Consider the following 19,498-nt stretch of genomic DNA (forward strand, 5'->3'; position numbering starts at 1 on the left):
TATCCACAGTAAAACGAGTCCTATATCGACATAACCTGAAAGGCTGCTCAGCAAGGAAGAAGCCACTGCTCCAAAACCGACATAAAAAGCCAGACTACGGTTTGCAACTGCACATGGGGACAAAGATCATACTTTTTGAAGAAATCTCCTCTGGACTGATGAAACAAAAATAGAACTGTTTGGCCATAATGACCATCATAATGTTTGGAGGCTTGCAAGCTGAAGAACACCCATCCCAACTGTGAAACTCGGGGGTGGCAGCATCATGTTGTGGGGGTGCTTTTCCTGCAGGAGGGACTGGTGCGCTTCACAAAATAGATGCCATCATGAGGCAGGAAAATTGTGGATGTACATAATTTCATTTCTGTGGAATTGCCCTTCCCAATAGTCAAATGAGCTGTCTCTGCATTCAGGTTGAATGAGGTTGGAGGTTTTCACAAATCATTGCTAACTGACAGACTTCCAGTCATTGCGCTAGTGGTAGTTCTCAATTGCAACTCAGTTAGCATCTTCCTTCAAACTACACACAGGTGTGTGTGTGTGTGTGTGTGTGTGTATATAGTATCCATGAGTTAATATTGCTCTGGGGAAGTAGATAAAGGGCTACATTGGCGTATCCCTTTAAATAAACTTTACTAAGCATCTTGAGCTAGTGTCAGATCTCGTTAAGTTCTGTCTTGAGAGGCATGGTATGCATCCCCACATTCAGCCAGGGTAAAATGTTGTTTCATAAAGAAAGTACAAAGTACAATATTGCATATGGTTATATTATGTAAAAAAATTATGGTGCAACACTAATAAATATATTTTATAACGAATGTTCTTTCTCCCGCGTTGGATACGGTCGCCGTCCACAGCTCTGAAACTAGATCTTCAGTGCGTCTCCCTATGTTGCTATGTCCATAATAGCAAAGTTAATCAGCATAGTGGGATTGAGAAGGAGGCAGCAGCAGCAGAGACGAGGAAACGGCCATTGTCTTAGCCTAATTGTCCACGAATATTGAGGACAGGAAACCCCAACTTAATTAGGTCTATATTCAATAGCCTAATTGTTAAATGTAACTGGCTTTTTAAATCATACGTATATCAACAGAAATAAGACAGATCCTGCTTCTGTTGCCTGTTTAAGTGTTTGTTTAATAGCCTAATGATTCTGTGAGCACCAAGCCTCATGCAATGGCCAAATGTCAGAGAAAGCAATTACACAGGTTTGGTTGTTTTTAATCTTTGCTATGCTGTATTAAAGGCTTTTTGAGCAGACTAGTATTACTTAGAATTTTAGTGTTCCAAACAGGCAGAACATTTTTATTGTAATCTAACAGCACCTGTTTGTCACACATAATATGCACGCAGATCTCCTTATTGTTATTACAATTATTATTATGATCATTATTAGTAGTAGTAGCCTTGTATAACCCATTGAGCTGTAGGCCTAAATGCGCATCCTGTTTAGTCTTAATGCTGTAACTTACTTAGGCCCATATTTCTATTTATTTATTTATTTATTATAGGCTACTGTATCAATTATTCGTTCATGCCATCACACAGCATAAGAGGCATTCATGCTTTGAAATCAAGCATTTAAGTTTTAAAATGAAATAACAAGAGCTTTCAATTAGCCTAAACAATAAATAAACCACAATTCACAAATGCATGCAACTTTTGTAGTCTGCTGTAATAAAGGCTTTATATAATCTTGTTTTTTTTCTTTGAACAGACTCTGGAAGACTTATTTAGGGTGCACACTGTTCTAAATGGTCAGAAAAAGTAATAATATTGCAATCTAACAGCAACACACAATTCTCATGTAACGCTTGCTCCAAGAACTTCCTTTTTATCTTGACCTTCAGTAGCTTCCACAACTAAGTCTGTCTTCCACAGATCTGACTTCCCCTTTCCCTCCTGAGCAACCAATAAACATTAGCCTGTTTTTTTGTGTGGTTTTTTTAAGTTGCTTTTTCACGTCCTCCACATCCTTTTTGCTGTCACGTGTTACTGTGTTCATAGTTTGTTATAACCAATTTATTGATGTGATTATGATATACTATTGGTCACATGCATATGACGCTTTCATGTTTTTCAGGTAAGGAGAACAAGGGTTTGAGGGAATAGGGAATGTTTTTTTTCCTAAGCAAATTAGGGATTTTGGGAGGAGAACTTCTCAGTCAAACAAGTAAGAAACACTTTCTGTGCTGTGGTGCCTTTATCATGAAGTAGGGAGGAGAGCAAGAATGTGCGCCAGTCACACAGGCACTAGCTGTCATTTTTTAAACAAATTTAACAGTGTGACCATTGGTCGATAGAACAGGGACAACTCTCGGTCGACCCAAGATTTTTTTGTTGTTGGGACAGCCCTAGACAGCAGTGTATTACTGGCTGGCCACGTCAAGCCCAGACTATAGTGGAGACCCATAAAGCCCACTAGCAGCTGCCCAGGCTAATGTTACTTGTGATGTATGCCACATGGTGTGATATTTCAGGGGTTGTTCGGTTGTACTATTTTGTGCAAGTTTCCGGCAACCATGTTGCCTGCATTCTTCAGAGCCTGCTTCATGGGACACTGACTACTGTTATTACTTTGAAACACTACAGCTGTAGACTTTTTATACAGGGAAAATTCTAAAGTATCCTAGGATAATCTCACAAACAGTCTCACTCACGTCTTTCTCTGTCTTTTTCAGCCCAGTGTTCTGATAGTGAGCTACATAGAGTCAGTGAAGGCAGCAGCCCAGTTTGGCTTCTATCAGCAGGCCGAATGGAAGCCGGACGATTCCATGATAGCAGTGGCGGTGAGTAATGCAACTTCTCTCATCTTAGTAATAGTCTCCTCCCCTCTTTCTTACTTACACGTCCCTTTTGCGGGCCCCCGTCATTTGTGTTGTGTGTGTGTGTGTGGTTCGGCCCCCAACGAAGGGTTCATTGGGTTCAGTTGGGTCATTAGTGTGTTCACATCCCTTGGACCAAAACGCCCGCTCACTTCCCCTGCAGTGAAATTCCAGGGGGAATTTCAGCTCCACCGCTCCAAGTCCACTTAGAACCTTTTCACACGACTGAGATGAGCTGTGCTTTACGTGTTCGCCACAGTTGCTGTAACCGTGCTGGAAACGATCATGTGAAAAATAAAATATCTGAGCCAGTACAGCAGTAGAAAGGGTCAAACTGAGAAAGTGAGGCTCCGACCTTCAGTCAGTCCTGCTTGTGAAGCCCATGGGGAGCCCATCTCCCTAGCCTCGAGACTGCCTGTCTGAACAGAGCTGTCTACTAGAGCGTCAGTGGCGATAACAATCATTGCCTATTGCTCAGAGAGGGTGCAAGTCGCAACAGTGTTATTGCCTGGCCAGGCTCTGACTTTCTGCCTGCAGGCGCAACTAACAGCTTGTGTGCCTTATTAGCTAGTAGCTATAGTAGGTGGGGATTAAAGGATCCAGACACAGCAGCTATTCTGAGAGGCTGTGGACACACACACACACACACACACACACACAGGAAGAATGTGTTGGATAGGATTCCAGCTGTTTTTATGTAAACCTTATCTCTCCGACTCTGTCCCCTAATGTGTTTCTTTCATATCATTATGATGACTGAAGCTCTGAATTTATTTGGCAGTTCTAACAGAGCAGAATAGTGAACAAAGTGGCTGGCCCGGTGCCAATGGGAGCCCAGTTCAAGTCATTCTGTTCTTCCTATTGGCTCTGGCCTGTCAAGCTGACCTTCCTACAGGGGCATGTATTTGTATGTGCCCGGTTCAGACGAGGGCACTGGCAGACACAGAGGAAGGTACTGCAGTCAAGGGTCACAAGGCCTATTGGGCCATTACTCATAAAGGTATTTTTAATGTGGTTAAGTCTAATCTTGTCTCGCTCGACGCTGCCAGGATGAGCGCAAAGCTTATTGGTGGAATAGAAAAGGCTACTTTTTGTTTTGGTACTTTTTTGTCCCTGAGGCATGTTTGCATATTTGTTTGATTTTAGGATGGATTACTGTGAATATTTTAAATTTATTGGCCAAACATGGTTTTGTAATTGTATCAAGATTTTAAGGCGAAAATAAGTAACAGTGTGACCATTGGTCGATAGAACAGGGACAATTCTCGGTCGACCAAGATTTTTTTGTTGTTGGGACAGCCCTAGACAGCTGATACCTTCTTGGCCAAAATTACCCAATGTAAAAATTGCCTAATTACTAATGTTATGTTTATATGTATTTTGTTCTTCGTATATGCATATTACATTTTCTGACCTCCATTAAAGTCTTTCAAAACTAAGTTTGTAATCATCGGCCTGAACAAGAATTTGGTTCTTTTTAATTTAGTCAGCTGAACTTCTTACCACTTTACTTTTAGTTCTACTGCTGAAAACTCCCATCTTGGTGGTTGAGGGAAACCGGTCATAGTGCAGAACACTCCTGGTGCAGTTCTAGGTGTGCTGCTCACCGCGGTGGTTTATTCTGTCCCTTTGTTTCCATTGTTGCTCAGGTTCTAGTTCCAGTACCGCTGCATTATTGATTTTGTAGTAGGTAGGCCTAGACACGGTCGCTGAATGAATGACCTCAACAGAATGGAATGTCGTTGTGTTTCCTATGAAACATTTCAAAGATGTGTTGCGTAAGGATAAAGACTTTGTACATTGGTTCTAATACCAATGTGAGAACCTTTTTATTTTTTATGTTGTGTTCACTCAGTCTAGGACATAGTCCAGAGACCCGGACTGTGACTGCCGTTGTTTTGTATGCCAGTGACACCTGCTGACCCTGGTCGATCTGTTGATCAGCACAGCGGCTTTAAGAAAGAAACTGGAGCTCTGAGTTTCCGTTCGGGCTGTCGCCAAGGCAACGGGCGTCTGGAGTTTCACAAGTGGAGCGTACATTTCAGGACGGCGTGGGGGGACCTGCGTTGGTACATGTCACACGCAGTCACAACAAACCTGCCAGGGAGGGGGTTGGGTGGAATGAGCAGGGGCAAGGCCAAGAGCAGTCTGCCGTTGCATCCCAAATGGCACCCTATTTTCTATAGCGTGCACTACTTTTCACCTGAGCCTGGGCTCTGGTCAAAAGTAGTGCACTATGTAGGGAATAGGGTGCCATTTAGGAGACAACCTGTCTGCTTGCTAAAAGCCCTATCTTGTTTACTTACCCCTGCTCTGAGACGACGACTACCACATGGTCAGTTATTGAGGTGTTTTTATGTGATGGAATATTAGTTACCCAGTATCCTAACTGCAGCTAATCCTCTAAATCTCCGGTGTGAACGCAAATGTGTGTGTTACTGACTGGAGCTTAATTACACCAAGACGGTCTAGCCAGAACTAACTTCCACTCTTAACATAATTGCCTCAGACAGATGGTTTCAATTCAGGCAGAAATGAAAGATGGATGATGTGGTTGAATTCCTTCTGACGTTTGATTTCTGACTGTAGTGACTTTTGGCCTTGCATTGAGTAAGTGAAAGAACTCGCCACGCAACTAGACTCAAGTCCCCACCTAAACTCCGGTGCTGAGCTACAGGGCTGCATTCTTGGAGACAGGAGTGTGTATGACAGCATACAGGCACTATACTCAAGTCTCCACTTGACCCTCTGGTCATGGGCTGGGGGTTACAAGACAGGAGTGTGTGAAGCTATGAAGCTTTTAGGTAACTGACCCAGTCCCCCTCTGTTTCTATTTTTAACCTCTGCATCTGCTCCCTCTGTTGTGTTTGGGTCGTTGGGCCTGATGGTTTTTGCACATTCCTAGCGTTCATCCATGAGGGATTTGGCTCTTGTGAAAGTTGAAACGGACAGTCCTGGCCAGGAGGACATGTTAGTTAGAGGCTCTCTCCTAAAAGCCTCCACCTTCCTCGTAGTGAAAATATTTATACGCTCCGACTGAACATTCCGTTTCAGTTTGGATGGGAAAACGTTTCCTTGGGTTGGCTTGGCGTTGGTTTCACCTGACTCTCCTGTCTATTGCGAGTCCATGACCATGAATCACACTGTTACAGATGCTTTCATAATATCTTGTCTTCAAGGTTGGACATTGTTTTGGGACAAACAGACCATCGCTGAACCTTTGTTTGAGTCAAGTGAGTAAGGCGTGATGACCGAAGCTTTGAGACCAGTGAGGCATGAGGACTCCAAGCCAAAGGTTATCTAAATACACAGATCATCATAAAATAGATTTTAATGCAACCTTTAGCTACCTAAAATTTCACTCTGAACTTTCAGTGAAAAGGTTCGGACTCCTCCAGAGAACAAACGTCTGCTGAACTGAAGTAAAGTCTTCATGCTCAAGTTTTCTCTTTAGTCCTTGTCGATTACTTGCCTTAATACAGTGGAGATATTTGATGATCCCTTGATTTTCCTCTGCGCGTTTCTGCTTTCTTGACCGCTCATTTCTTTTTCTCGTGGTCGTGACCTTGCAAATCTTATACCCCCTCCCCCAACCCTGAGGTAAAGTTCAGGATGAAAACATCCAAAGAGGTGTGTTTCTCAAGCTGTAAAAGTCCTCTTGCAGAAAGAATACAGGCCAATTGTTTTCAAATCGGCTCTCTTGTTGTTTCCACACTGTCTTATCTAGAGTAACTAGGCCAATATGAGTGAACTCGAAGACTCAATTTGTTTTTCGACCGTCTCTTGTATGAATTAATTCAGCACACGAAAGAAGCTGACTCGAACAATGCAGTCACTATATCCTATATCCTAATTGTGTGCAAACGTCTACTTTTACCTTCAAGTTGTATTGAGAGTGAAGACCGAGCTGTCTGGCTTCTGGCTGAGCTTTCAAGTACATTTTTTGAAATGTATTATTTTATCTGTAACATGAAAGATTAAAAACAGCTGACTTTAGATGTTTTGTCTGAAAACCCTGTGCCATTTACATTCCAGGCGCAACAGAGCATGAGATGGCTGGTCACAACGCCTTCTCTCTCCCACCCTTCTTCCCTACTCTCCAACTCTTCCCCCCCCCGCCCCAGACTTTCCCAACCTCACCCAGATCCACCTTCCCTAGTCAGTCTCCGAGGTAGGCCTATACTTTCAGTGCCTTCAGAAAATATTCTCACCCCTTGACTTTTTCTATATTTTGTCTTACAACCTGAATTTAAAATGGATTCAATTAAACATTGTCGCTGGCCTATGCACAATACCCCATAAGATCCAGTGGAATTATGTTTTTCGATATTGTTTTTTACAAATTTAATAAAAAATGAAAAGCTGAAATGTCTTGACAATAAATATTCAACCCCTTTGTTATGACAAGCCTTTAAGTGAATGAGTAAAAATGTGCTTAAAAAGTCACGTAAGTTGTATGGACTCACTCCGTGTAGTAATAGTCTGAATGTTTTTCTTCTTCCTACAACTACCTCGTCTCTGTACCCCCACACATACAATTATTTGTAAGGTCCCTCAGTCGAGCAGTGAATTTTAAACACAGATTCAACCACAAGGAGGTTTTCCGATGCCTCGCAAAGAAGGGGACTTATTGGTAGATAAGAAGAAAAAAAGAAGTGGACATTATCTGTTTGAGCATGGTGAAGTTATTAATTACACTTTGGGTGGTGTATCAATACGCCCAGTCACTACAAAGATACAGGCGTCCTTCCTAACTCAGTTCCCGTAGAGGAAGGAAACCACTCAGGGATTTCACCACGAGGCCAAGGGTAACTTTTTAAAACAGTTAAGGATTTCCGTGACTGTGACGGGAGAAAATTGAGGATGGATCAATAAAACATGGTAGATATGCCACACTACTAACCTAATTGAGTGACAGAGTGAAAAGAAGTAAGTCTCTACAGGGGGAAAAAACTAATACTGCAAAATGTGGCAAAGAAATTAACTTTTTGTTCAAAGAGTAATGTTTGGGGCAAATCCAAAACAACACATCACTGAGTACTACTCTTCATATTTTTAAGCATGGCGGTGGCTGCATCATGTTATGGATATGCTTAAAGCACAAGGCCAAATCTACACCAGAGTTGCTTACCAAGACATTAAATGTTCCTAAATGGACTAGTTGGCTTTGACTTAAATTGGCTTGAAAATCTATGGCCAGACTTGAGCATTTTTTTAAAGAATAATGGGCAAATATTGTAGAATCCAGGTGTGCAAAGCGCTTAGACTTACCCAGAAAGACTCACTGCTGTAATTGCCGCCAAAGGTGCTTCTAGAAAGTATCGACTCGGGTGTCAATACTTATGTAAAATGAGATTTTCTGTATTTCATTTTCAATAAATGTACTGACATGTCTAAAAACATGTTTTCATTGTCAATATGGGGTATTGTGTATAGATGGATGTGTGAGAACGCAAACCTATTTAATCCATTTTCAATTCAGGCTGAATAAGTCGAGGGGTATTAATACTTTCTGAAAGCACTGTAAACCCCTGCTTGTCTGGCCATATCGACAAATACACCGGACTAGGAACCTTGGTCTTACTTAGTTCTGTTATACTCACAGACATGATTCAAACAGTTTTCGAAACTTCAGAGTGTTTTCTATCCAAAGCCACTAATAATATGCATATCTTATCTTCTGGGGATGAGTAGCAGGCAGTTGAATGTGGGCATGCATTTCATCCGGATATGGAAATACTGCCCCCTGTCACCAAGAAGTTAACAGGCACCGCATCGATTATATGCAACGCAGGACAAGCTAGATAAAATAGTAATATCATCAACCATGTGTAGTTAACTAGTGATTATGTTAAGATTGTTTTTTTTATAAGATAAGTTTAATGCTAGCTAGCAACTTACCTTGGCTCCTTGCTGCACTCGCGTAACTGGTGGTTAGCCTGCCACGCCGTCTCCTCGTGGAGTGCAATGTAATCAGCCATAAATGCAGATTACCGATTTGTTATGAAAACTTGAAATCAGCCATGCCGATTAATCGGTCGACCTCTAGTTCTTATGCACGACGCAAAGCGGAGTGCCCGGATACAGCCCTTAGCCGTGGTATACTGGCAATATGCCACGACCCCCAAGGTGCCTTATTGCTATTGTAAACTGTGTACCAATGTAATTAGAGCAGTACAAATACATGTTTTGTTATACCCAGGGAATATGGTCTGATATACCACGGCTGTCAGCCAAATTTGCATGCAGGACTCGAACCACACAGTTTCTAATCAACATTAGAGAATAGACTACAGAGATGAGAATTGACAACATTCCGATTCCAGAGTTCTGCTGTGATCTGTAATAAATATGTTACTGTTAAGTGATGTACTAATTAGTCTGCTGTCACTATCTTTGGGGAGGGGGGAAATGCAATATTAGGAAGGTGTTCGTAATGTTTGGTATGCTCAAAAAAAGAAAGGCTGTTAGCTGCAGGTCTCTGTGAGATGGTGGCCTTCCTCACAGCACACATCGAGCTCGCTGCCATCCAGGACCTCTAAGCACCAAGCAGTTTCAGAAGATTTCACTGTTGGTGTACACCTGGTGTTTACGAAATGTGCCAAAATGTGATTTTGATTTGACACATGCATCACACAAACACACAAATACACACACTGTTATCTACCCAGTAGGAGGAAGAACAACACTCCCCCTTTACGCTTTATTGAGGATCCTGTACCCACTTAGCAATGGCAGACGGCACCTTTTTAGCCCACAGCATCGTGCCCTCGGCTGAGTCACAACACCAAGAAGGCTAGATGTTGCATGGCCTTTCAGTTCTGTTTTCTCAACAATGTAGCCGGTCAGCTTGATAAAATAACAAAACAGAAAGCAAGGCCGTTTTGCCAGATCCAGATATATTCTTTGAGGTAGGCTAGTTGCAAGCTGCAATATAACTTACTTGACGACCCGACCAAATTCCCATAGAAATAGATGTTTATAGATCATTCTCATTCGAAAGCAGGTCTAAGAAGCGGTAGTTATGTTATATGTGCGCTATTTCTATGCTTCCCATTTTTGAGTTATGTTTTTACGTCTTTTACTTTTGGTTTTGTACACCAGTTGAAAATACAATATTTTTGAGGGGAAAATATACTGTATTTCAGAGGTTTAGATGTTAGTGATTCTCTACACTTGTCACAAACTGAAATTACGCAAACTATTTGAATTTTAGCAACCAGGAAATGGTGGAGGCGGAGCAGTTTCTCCATATTGCACCTTTTTAACTGTTGCTGCCGAAATACCATCGTTGTCTTTGTAGAATTATCTATGTCTAACATGCATTTCCAAGGTAGTTGTTTAGAGGCTAGCTGCTATTGTGAAAGATGTTAAGTGTTTGAAGGGGGACCTTTTGATGCTCAAGATTAGGATCCTCACAAGTGCTGCTGTCCATGTTTGTATCTGTGTATTTGAGACACGAGTACTATTCCTGTTTATAACATGCTCAAGCTCTTTTGATAGACGAGTTTATTACGAGAGCTCGTTTTGGCTCCCAACAAGCTGTAAGACTGAAAGTTAAATGAATGAACACATTGAACGTTCTTACAAGGAGCCAACGATCAGTTGTGTGTTATCATGAAATGTGTAAATGCAACAAAGTCAAACATATGTTAAAAAACAATTTAAAAGTATTTTCCACAGTAAGTTTATTTTTATTTTTTATAGATAAATTTGGTTTTTTGCATAGTTAGATTGAGTCTGTGCAGTCGGTTTAGTTTCACACAGTCCACCATGTCTCAGCTCAGCTGCAGTGCTGGCTGGTTAGCTCAGATAGGCCTGAAATATCTGCACTGCGTTTTCAATTTGAGGAAATGGTTATTATAATAACTAGGCCATCTGATGAGACTGAGGAGCCTGCTGTGAGCATTCACACTATATTTATATACTCCCCCTTTTGAATGTGATGAAGTGCTTTTCTTAAGTAATAACTAACTGGAAATGTTGGGCCTGCTTTTCTGTGTGCAGAATATTTGTCTGACGAGGAGTCACAGTTAAAGGTTTGAGTGTGCATGTGTAAGTTGGAGTGTATTGTGACTTACTCAAATGTAGGTAATGAAATGTAAATTGTTTTCTATGGCAACTACTCTCTCTCTCTCTCTCTCTCGAGTTTTTAATAGATGGAAGAGAAAACATCTCCTCTCCTGTAGGACTGATAAACTCAGCAAAAAAAGAAACGCCCTCTCATTGTCAACTGCATTTATTTTCAGCAAACTTAACGTGTAAATATTTTTATGCACATAACACGATTCAACAACTGAGACCAGCTGAACAAGTTCCACAGACACGTGACTAACAGAAATTGAATAATGTGTCCCTGAACAAAGGGGGGGGGGGGTCAAAATCAAAAGTAAGTCCGTATCTGGTGTGGCCACCAGCTGCATTAAGTACTGCAGTGCATTTCCTCCTCATGGACTGCACCAGATTTGCCTCTTCTTACTGTGAGATGTTACCCCACTCTTCCACCAAGGCACCTGCAAGTTCCCATTTCCGGTGGGGAACAGCCCTCACCCTCAGATCCAACAGGTCCCAGTCGTGCTCAATGGGATTGAGATCCGGGTTTTTCGCTGGCCATGGCAGACCACTGACATTCCTGTCTTGCAGGAAATCACGCACAGAACAAGCAGTATGGCTGGTGGCATTGTCATGCTGGGGGGTCATGTCAAGATGAGCCTGTATGAAGGGTACCACATGAGGGAGGAGGATGTCTTCCCTGTAACGCACAGCGTTGAGATTTTCTGCAATGACAACAAGCTCAGTCCGATGATGCTGTGACACACCGCCCCAGACCATGACGGTTCCTCCACCTCCAAATCGATCCCGCTCCAGAGTACAGGCCTCGGTGTAACTCTCATTCCTTCGACGATAAATGCGATTCCGACCATCACCCCTGGTGAGACACAATCGCGACTCGTCAGTGAAGAGCGCCTTTTTTCAAGTCCTGTCTGGTCCAGCAACGTTGTTGCCGGTGATGTCTGGTGAGGACCTGCCTACAACAGGCCTACGAGCCCTCAGTCCAGCCTCTCTCAGTCTATTGCGGACAGTCTGAACACTGATGAAGGGATTGTGCGTTCCTGGTGTAACTCGGGCAGTTGTTGTTGCCACCTGTCCCGCAGGTGTGATCTTCGGATGTGCCGATCCTGTGCAAGTGTTGTTACACGTGGTCTGCCACTGCGAAGACTATCAGCTGTCCGTCCTGTCTCCCTGTAGGGCTGTCTTAGGCGTCTCACAGTACGGACATTGCAATTTGTTGCCCTGGCCACATCTGCAGTCCTCATGTCTCCTTGCAGCATGCCTAAGGCACGTTCACGCAGGTGAGCAGGGACCCTGGGCATCTTTCTTTTGGTGTTTTTCAGAGTCGGTAGAAAGGCATCTTTAGTATCCTAAGTTTTCATATCTGTGACCTTTAATTGCCAACCGTCTGTAAACTGTTAGTGACTTAACGACCGTTCCACAGGTGCATGTTCATTAATTGTTCATGAACAAGCATGGGAAACAGTGTTTAAACCCTTTACGATGAAGATCTGTGAAGTTATTTGGATGTTTTACTAATTATCTTTGAAAGACCGGGTCCTGAAAAAGGGCCGTTTCTTTTTTTTTTTTTCCCCCCCTTTTTTTGTTGCAGAGTTTACATATTCAATCCGAGATATAAAAATGAACCATTCAGAACTCCATGTTCTACAACTGTCAACATATTCAACGGTAAAAAAGTCTGATAGGATAGCCTACATGTAGCTGGAGTAAGTCTGACTGTCGGGCCCTTTTGTTTCTGCTGTCCTGTCACCCAGGCAACCACATCCATCCCTGCGGTTCAGCTCATCATGAATGTTTCTTGAAGGTGGTCCAGTAACTGTGTAGATTTAATTTAACCACCGCTCTATTCCAACACAGTCCTTTTCCCTGCCCTGCTATGTTCTCAAAAAGAAAATGGTCCTCTTCGACCGTCATGTGGAGGAGTCTGACAGATCAACTTGGCAAGGAGATGTTTCGCTTGGTGCTTCACACACTCGCTGTCATCGTTTTCATCCTTTTCATATGCAAAATCATTCCTACGTAATGTCCATGAAGTCACGTCCCAGCCATGTTTTTAGCATCTGTATTTCGACTGCTTGTCATCATGCAGCAGGAGCCTACAGGCTCTGTAGGGTTGGGGTCAATTCCATTTAAATTCCAGTCAATTCAGAAAGCAAACCCAATTCCACATGTTCCTAATTGAAAAGCATGGAATTTCAGTGTATGGAATTGACCACAACCCTGCTATAGAGTGACAGAGTAGAAGCGACTGCCACTAACATAATACCATTTTAACACTACAGAGCAGAGCCAAACCAAGCCGAGAGGCACTGTAATGGGCTGGTTACGTGTCCGCCAAAGTTGTTGGAATGTTAAAAAAATATTAGTGCCAGCAAGTTGGCGCAATAGTGTTAAGCGTGAGTCTATCACTAGCAGGCTTGATTCTGCTCCCATCCAGGCCTCGCTGTCACTCACTCAGCTGTCACTCACTAAGGCAGCATGTATTCTTCCCTCATTAGCACAGAGTCGCAGGGTGAACTCTCAAAGTTCAGACACACTGACTGCTCTTCCAAAAATATGTCCCGTCTTACTTTGCATGTCCAAAAATATGTGGACATCTGCTCGTCGAACATATCATTCATATATAGTTGGTCCCCCCTTTGCTGCTATAACAGCCTTCACTCTTCTGGGAAGGCTTTCCGCTAGATGTTGGAACATTGCTGCGGGGACTTGCTTCCATTCAGCCACGAGCATTAGTGAGGTCGGGCACTGATGTGCGATTAGGCCAGGCTCGCAGTCAGTGTTACAATTAATCTCAAAGGTGTTTGATGGGGTTGAGGTCGGGGCACTGTGAAGGCCAGTCAAGTTCTTCCACACCGATCTCGACAAACCATTTCTGTATGGTCTTCTCTTTGTGACGGGGCATTGTCATACAGGAAAGGGCCATCCCCAAACTGTTGCCACAAAGTTGGGAGCACAGAGTCGTCGAGAATGTCATTGTATGATGTAGCGTTAAGATTTCCCTTCACTAGAACTAAAGGGCCTGAACCACAAAAAATCCCCAGAGCATTATTCCTCTTCCACCAAACTTGACAGTTGGCATTATGCGTTTGGGCAGGTAGCGTTCTCCTGGCATCCTGTCAAACCCAGATTTGTCCGTCAGACTGCCAGATGAAGCTTGATTCAGCACTCCAGAGAATGCGTTTCCACTGCTCCGGAGTTCAATGGCGGCGAGCTATAAAGCACACCGGCCAACGCTTGGCGTTGCACATGGTGATCTTAGGCCTGTGTGCGGCTGCTCGGCCATGGAAACCCATTTCATGAAGCTCCCGACGAACAGTTCTTGTGCTTATGTTGCTTCCAGAGGCAGTTTGGAACTCGGTAGTAAAGTGTTGCAACAATTTTTACGTTCTTCATCACTTGGCGGTCCTGTTCTGTGAGCTTGTGTGGCCTACCACTTCGCAGCTGAGCCTTTGTTGCTCCTATACTTTTCCACTTCATAATAACAACATTTACAGTTGACCGGGGCCGCTCTAGCAGGGCAGAAATTTGACAAACTAACTTGTTGGGTACGGTGGCTTCATATGACGGTGCCATGTTGAAATCACTGAGTTCTCCAGTGAGGCTATTCTACTGACAATGTTTGTCTATGGAGGTTGCATGGCTGTGTGCTCGATTTATATACACTTGTCAGCAACCGGTGTGGCTGAAATAGCCAATTCCACTCATTTGAAGGGATGTCCACATACTTTTGGCCATGTAGTGTGTAGCTATCTCTTTCTCTCTGCTCTTCTATACTCTCTCGCTCTCTCCATTTTCCAGCCCAGACTCTATTTTCAGTCTCTTATTGCTCTGCTCTCTGAGTAATGCTTGGCTTTGTTTCTGCCACACACCAGATCAAAGCTACATGGACTCTGGCTGCTCTGTTTGTTGTCATGGACAGTTCTTTCCTTTTCAATAGTTATTTTTCCAAAGAATTTCTCTAGCTTTTCTTTCATAACAGCTTTGCCTCTAGCATTGCTAGTGTCACTAAATCACTTACTCCAACCAGGCTTTTACTGAAATGTCATGTTTAATTATGGAACTAGCTTAACTTCCTGAGTTTTACTTCCTCCCCCACATCTCCATGGAGACCGGTGTGTAATTGTATGGCTCTGTTGTTGTTTGGGTTTCTTTATTGGATGCTCCTTAGTCTGGTCCCAGATCGATGATGTCCTGCCAACAGTCGTTAACAATGATGACTGTAGGAGTTGGCAAAATGGCACGAACAGATCTGAGACCAAGCTAGATACACCCTAGTCTAAGTTGAGCTGTTTTTGGCCGTGGAAAGAAATGCAGAACTCATCTAAGAGTTTTTTTTTGTCAAATGTATACACGGAAAAGCTTTAGCAAGACTAACATTAGATGATTTAGATATCTGTATGCTTCTGTGGTAAGCTGTACATGAAATACGGTCCTTCATTTCGATCATAAGAAATTTGACTTTTTGGTTGTTTTTTTCCTGTCATAAACAGCTGTTCCTTTTTCAGTTCTAGAGGTTGACACATTGAATGACCAACAGTCTGTGAAATGAGTGTCATATTGAAGGGTTGTTTGTTTTTAAGAGTAGGCCAAGAGCCATGTGTCTGCTAATCCAGCCTTAATGACTATAACAGAGCCCAGTTTGGCTACAGATCTCTTTCTTTCTCTCTCTGTCTCTGTCTCTGGTTTTATAGTACTCTAGCCTACTTATTGCTCCAGCTGGTGTTGCCTGTGGGGAATGAGTCAAATTTCTCACCTCATTATATTTCGTTAGTACGTGGCACGCCATTTTGGTTGCCACACTGTGTGGAAATGTCGGGGTACTCCAAGTACCCTTTGACTGTTTGGGGTTACTTGAGGTTAGGCTACAACGTTAGTTCAGTGAGTGCCGGGCACTGCGAAACCACGCAAATGATATGCCATTCACTGACTGACTGACGGTATCACGTGTCGCTCAAGTCTCGGACTTCAGGCTCAAGTTACTGCGAGCGTCTTTTTGTGAACTTGTGGTGTGCAAATGAACAGGCAAGTCAGGAACTGGGCAACTGTTAAACATGAAATTAAAAGTGTGTGCATTTAGGCGTGTATAGGCCTATCTCTATTTACTGTGCACCTTGATGCCCCGAGGCTTGTTAGGAAAAAAAACTCCCCTTATTCTAGGTTAAACTTTCTCTGGTCTGAAGTATTTTCCTGTCTCGACTGCCCTTGCAAGACAGGCAAGCAAGGCCAGAGGGGCTGAAAAGGAGCGCTCCCTCGCCTATCTGATAATAATGACAGGTCTGAACAGTGGTGGCTGGGGATGGAGAGAGATGTTTTCTGTATACAGCAGGCTGGATGTAATAACACACCAAACCACAGTTCCTCTCTGATGGATCAGGGTGGATTTCAAGCATGACCAAGGCCACACCTTACTCATGAATAATGTGTCTCTTTTCCGCTCTCTTTCCCCCCCCCCCCCTCGCCCTCTCTCTCCCTGCAGGCTGCCAATGGCTACATCCTCATGTTTGACGTGGTGGGAGGAGGAGAGGACAAGTATCTTTATGAGCCAGTCTATCCCAAGTGAGTACTCAACTCTTTCCTTCCTGTTCTCCTCCCCCCCCAGAGTCAAATGTTGACGTTCAAAGTACAACAACAAAGGTCAACTGCAACAGGGCAAGGACCTGCTGGGGAAGGAAGGGGTTAAATGTGGAATTTTGAAGCTAGCTACAAAGACCAACAATGCTCAATCACTCATAGCTTAGGACAAACCCCACTGTGTGTCGACACATGGCATGTTATCACAATTCATTTACCAGTAGGTCTGAGCAATAGGCTGTAGTTTAGGACTGGACTAGAGTTCAAAGTTTAGCCACAAAGGTCAATGTTGTACTCGAGCAGGCAATGCTCAGTCACTGAGTGTTTAACACAAACCCAACTGGGTGTGCTGTCTACACAATGTAATAATGAGTGTACCAGTCAGTGGGCCCGAGGAAAAGGCTATAGTTCAGGGCATCATTGCACGTCGAAGGCCTTGGCAAATGTCAGGACTAATTAGATGAACAATTATTGCTGTGGATGACTGTACAATGTGTTCTTCACCAGTCATATGCTGAACCCTCCCACTGTTATAACACAGGGCACAGGGGTGTGTCATCACCACAGCCAGGTCTCTCAGTGAGGGACCACTCTGAGCTCCACAGGGAGCCCAGTCATTTAAATTGGTGGCCTATTGTATACAGAGATATTTGCAATGTAACCAATCATAGCCCTCCTTTTACTTGTATCATTGCACATCCTGCAAATCACCAGCAGAGGTCGACCATTTTGAATCCATTTTCACATTCACTCTGTTGGTAATTCTTACAAATTGGATCATGAATCTAAAAGTAGCAGAGATCTCACTCTGGAACTTTGATATGCCCATAGAGTGTATTTGTGTGTGTGTGTGTGTGTGTGTGTGTGTGTACAGTTTATATACGTTTAAGAGGTTGGGCCATCTGTCGATGTACCCTTGAGCAAGGCACTTAACCCTAATTGCTCCTGTAAGTCGCTTTGGATAAGAGTGCTAAATGACTAAAATGTCCATGTACACACACACAGTATATATAGTGCATTCAGAAATTATTCCGACCGCTTGTTCTAAAATGTATGAAATTGTTTTTCCCCTGATCAATCTACACACAATAGCCCATAATAGACTAAATAAAAACAGAAATGGCTTATTTACATAAGTATTCAGACCCTTTTGCTATGAGACTCGAAATTGAGCTCAGGTGTATCCTGTTTCCATTGATCATCATTGCCATGTTTCTACAACTTGATTGAAGTCCACCTGTGGTAAATTCAATTGATTGACATGATTTGGAAAGGCACACACCTCTCTATATATAAGGTTCCACAGTTGACAGTGCATGTCAGAGAAAAAGCCAAGCCATGTGGTCGAAAGAATTGTCCGCCTCGACACAATCTAAGACAGCGGCAGGGTAGCCTAGTGGTTAGAGCATCGGACTAGTAACCGGAAGGTTGCAAGTTCAAATCCCCGAGCTGACAAGGTACAAATCTGTCGTTCTGCCCCTGAACAGGCAGTTAACCCACTGTTCCTAGGCCGTCATTGAAAATAAGAATTTGTTCTTAACTGACTTGCCTGGTTAAATAAAGGTAAAATAAATAAAAGGATTGTGTCGAGGCACAGATCTGTGGAAGAGTACCAAAACATTTCTGCAACATTGATTAAAATTGATTAAAACATTAGCTTCCGTTAGCAAGATGGCGCCGACGGAGATGGTCGCCTTGCTTCGAGTCCTGCAGTATTTTTTTATTTTAATTTCTGTATTATTTCTTACATTGTTACCCCATAAAATCTATATCCAATACTTCTTCCCGGCTACATCACAGGATGTACCTGTGACTAGAATATTCAAAGCTGGTCTGACCAATCGGAATCCACCCATCAAGATTGTTTTGATCACGTGGACTGGGAAATGTTCCGGGCAGCCTCAGAAAAACATTGATCTATACGCTGACTCGGTGAGTGAGTTTGAGGAAGTGCATTGGAGATGTTGTACCCACTGTGACTATTAAAACCTAACCTAACCAGAAACCGTGGATGGATAGCGGCATTTGCGCAATCACGCACTACAAAAAGAAAACCAGCCATGTCATGGACACCGTCTTGCTTCCAGACAAAATAAACACCTTTGCCTGCTTTGAGGATAATACAGTGCCACCATCGCGGCCCACTAACAAGGACTGTTCACTGACTACAGCTCAACATTCATCACCATAGTACCATCCAAGCTCATCATTAAGCTGGAGGCCCTGGGTCCCAACCCCACCCTGTGTGACTTGGGCCCTGTACTATGAGGGCCGCCCCCAGGTGGTGAAGGTAGGAAACATCTCCACTTCGCTGACCCTCAACACTGGGTCACCACAAGGGTGCGTGCTCAGCCCCCTCCTGTACACCCTGTTCACCCATGACTGCGTGGCCATGCACATCTCCAACTGTCATAAAGTTTGCAGATAATCCAACAGTAGTGGGCTTCATTACCAACAACAACGAGACAGCCTACATGGAGGAGGTGAGGACCCTGAGAGTGTAGTGTCAGGAAAACAACCCTCCACTCAACGTCAACAAAACAAAGGAGATGATCGTGGACTTCAGGAAACAGCAGAGGGAGCACCCCGTATCTACATCGGGACAGTAGTGAAGAAGGTGGAAAGTTTCAAGTACCTCGGCATACACATCAGACAAACTGAAATGGTCCACCCGCAAGAAATTTGGCTTCTCACCTAAAACCTTCACAAAACATTTACAGGTGCACAGTTGAGTGTATCTTGTCAGGCTGTATCACTGCCTGGTACGGCACCGCCCTCAACTGCAAGGCTCTCCAGAGGGTGGTGCGGTCTGCACAACGCATCACCGGGGGCAAACTACCTGCCCTCCAGGACACTGTTATCGTTGACTATCATCAAATGTGAAGACTGTATATTATCAAATCAATTATTCTCTGTGTAATTTTAATTGCAAGATGAAACTAATCCTGTAACTTTAACTAGGAAGTCAGGGCACCATGGGAACATATTTCAATTTCCCGAATATAACTCATATCTTATCAAAACAG

At 43.3% G+C, this 19,498-nt stretch overlaps 1 protein-coding gene across 3 annotated transcripts in view; it reads left to right on the top strand.

Annotated features, from left to right (window-relative positions):
* Positions 1-19,498, top strand: part of LOC110523956 (guanine nucleotide exchange factor subunit RIC1) — a 62,588-nt gene that overhangs the window by 24,662 nt on the left and 18,428 nt on the right. For all 3 annotated transcript variants that reach the window (XM_036977687.1, XM_036977685.1, XM_036977686.1), the window contains exons 2-3: positions 2,682-2,789; positions 16,378-16,457. In XM_036977687.1, coding sequence (XP_036833582.1) covers positions 2,775-2,789; positions 16,378-16,457 — 95 coding nt within the window. In that variant the 5' untranslated portion in view covers positions 2,682-2,774. The remainder of the gene's footprint in view (positions 1-2,681; positions 2,790-16,377; positions 16,458-19,498) is intronic.

This window comes from Oncorhynchus mykiss, chromosome 5 (assembly GCF_013265735.2).
Source record: "Oncorhynchus mykiss isolate Arlee chromosome 5, USDA_OmykA_1.1, whole genome shotgun sequence".
Lineage (NCBI taxonomy): Eukaryota > Metazoa > Chordata > Actinopteri > Salmoniformes > Salmonidae > Oncorhynchus > Oncorhynchus mykiss.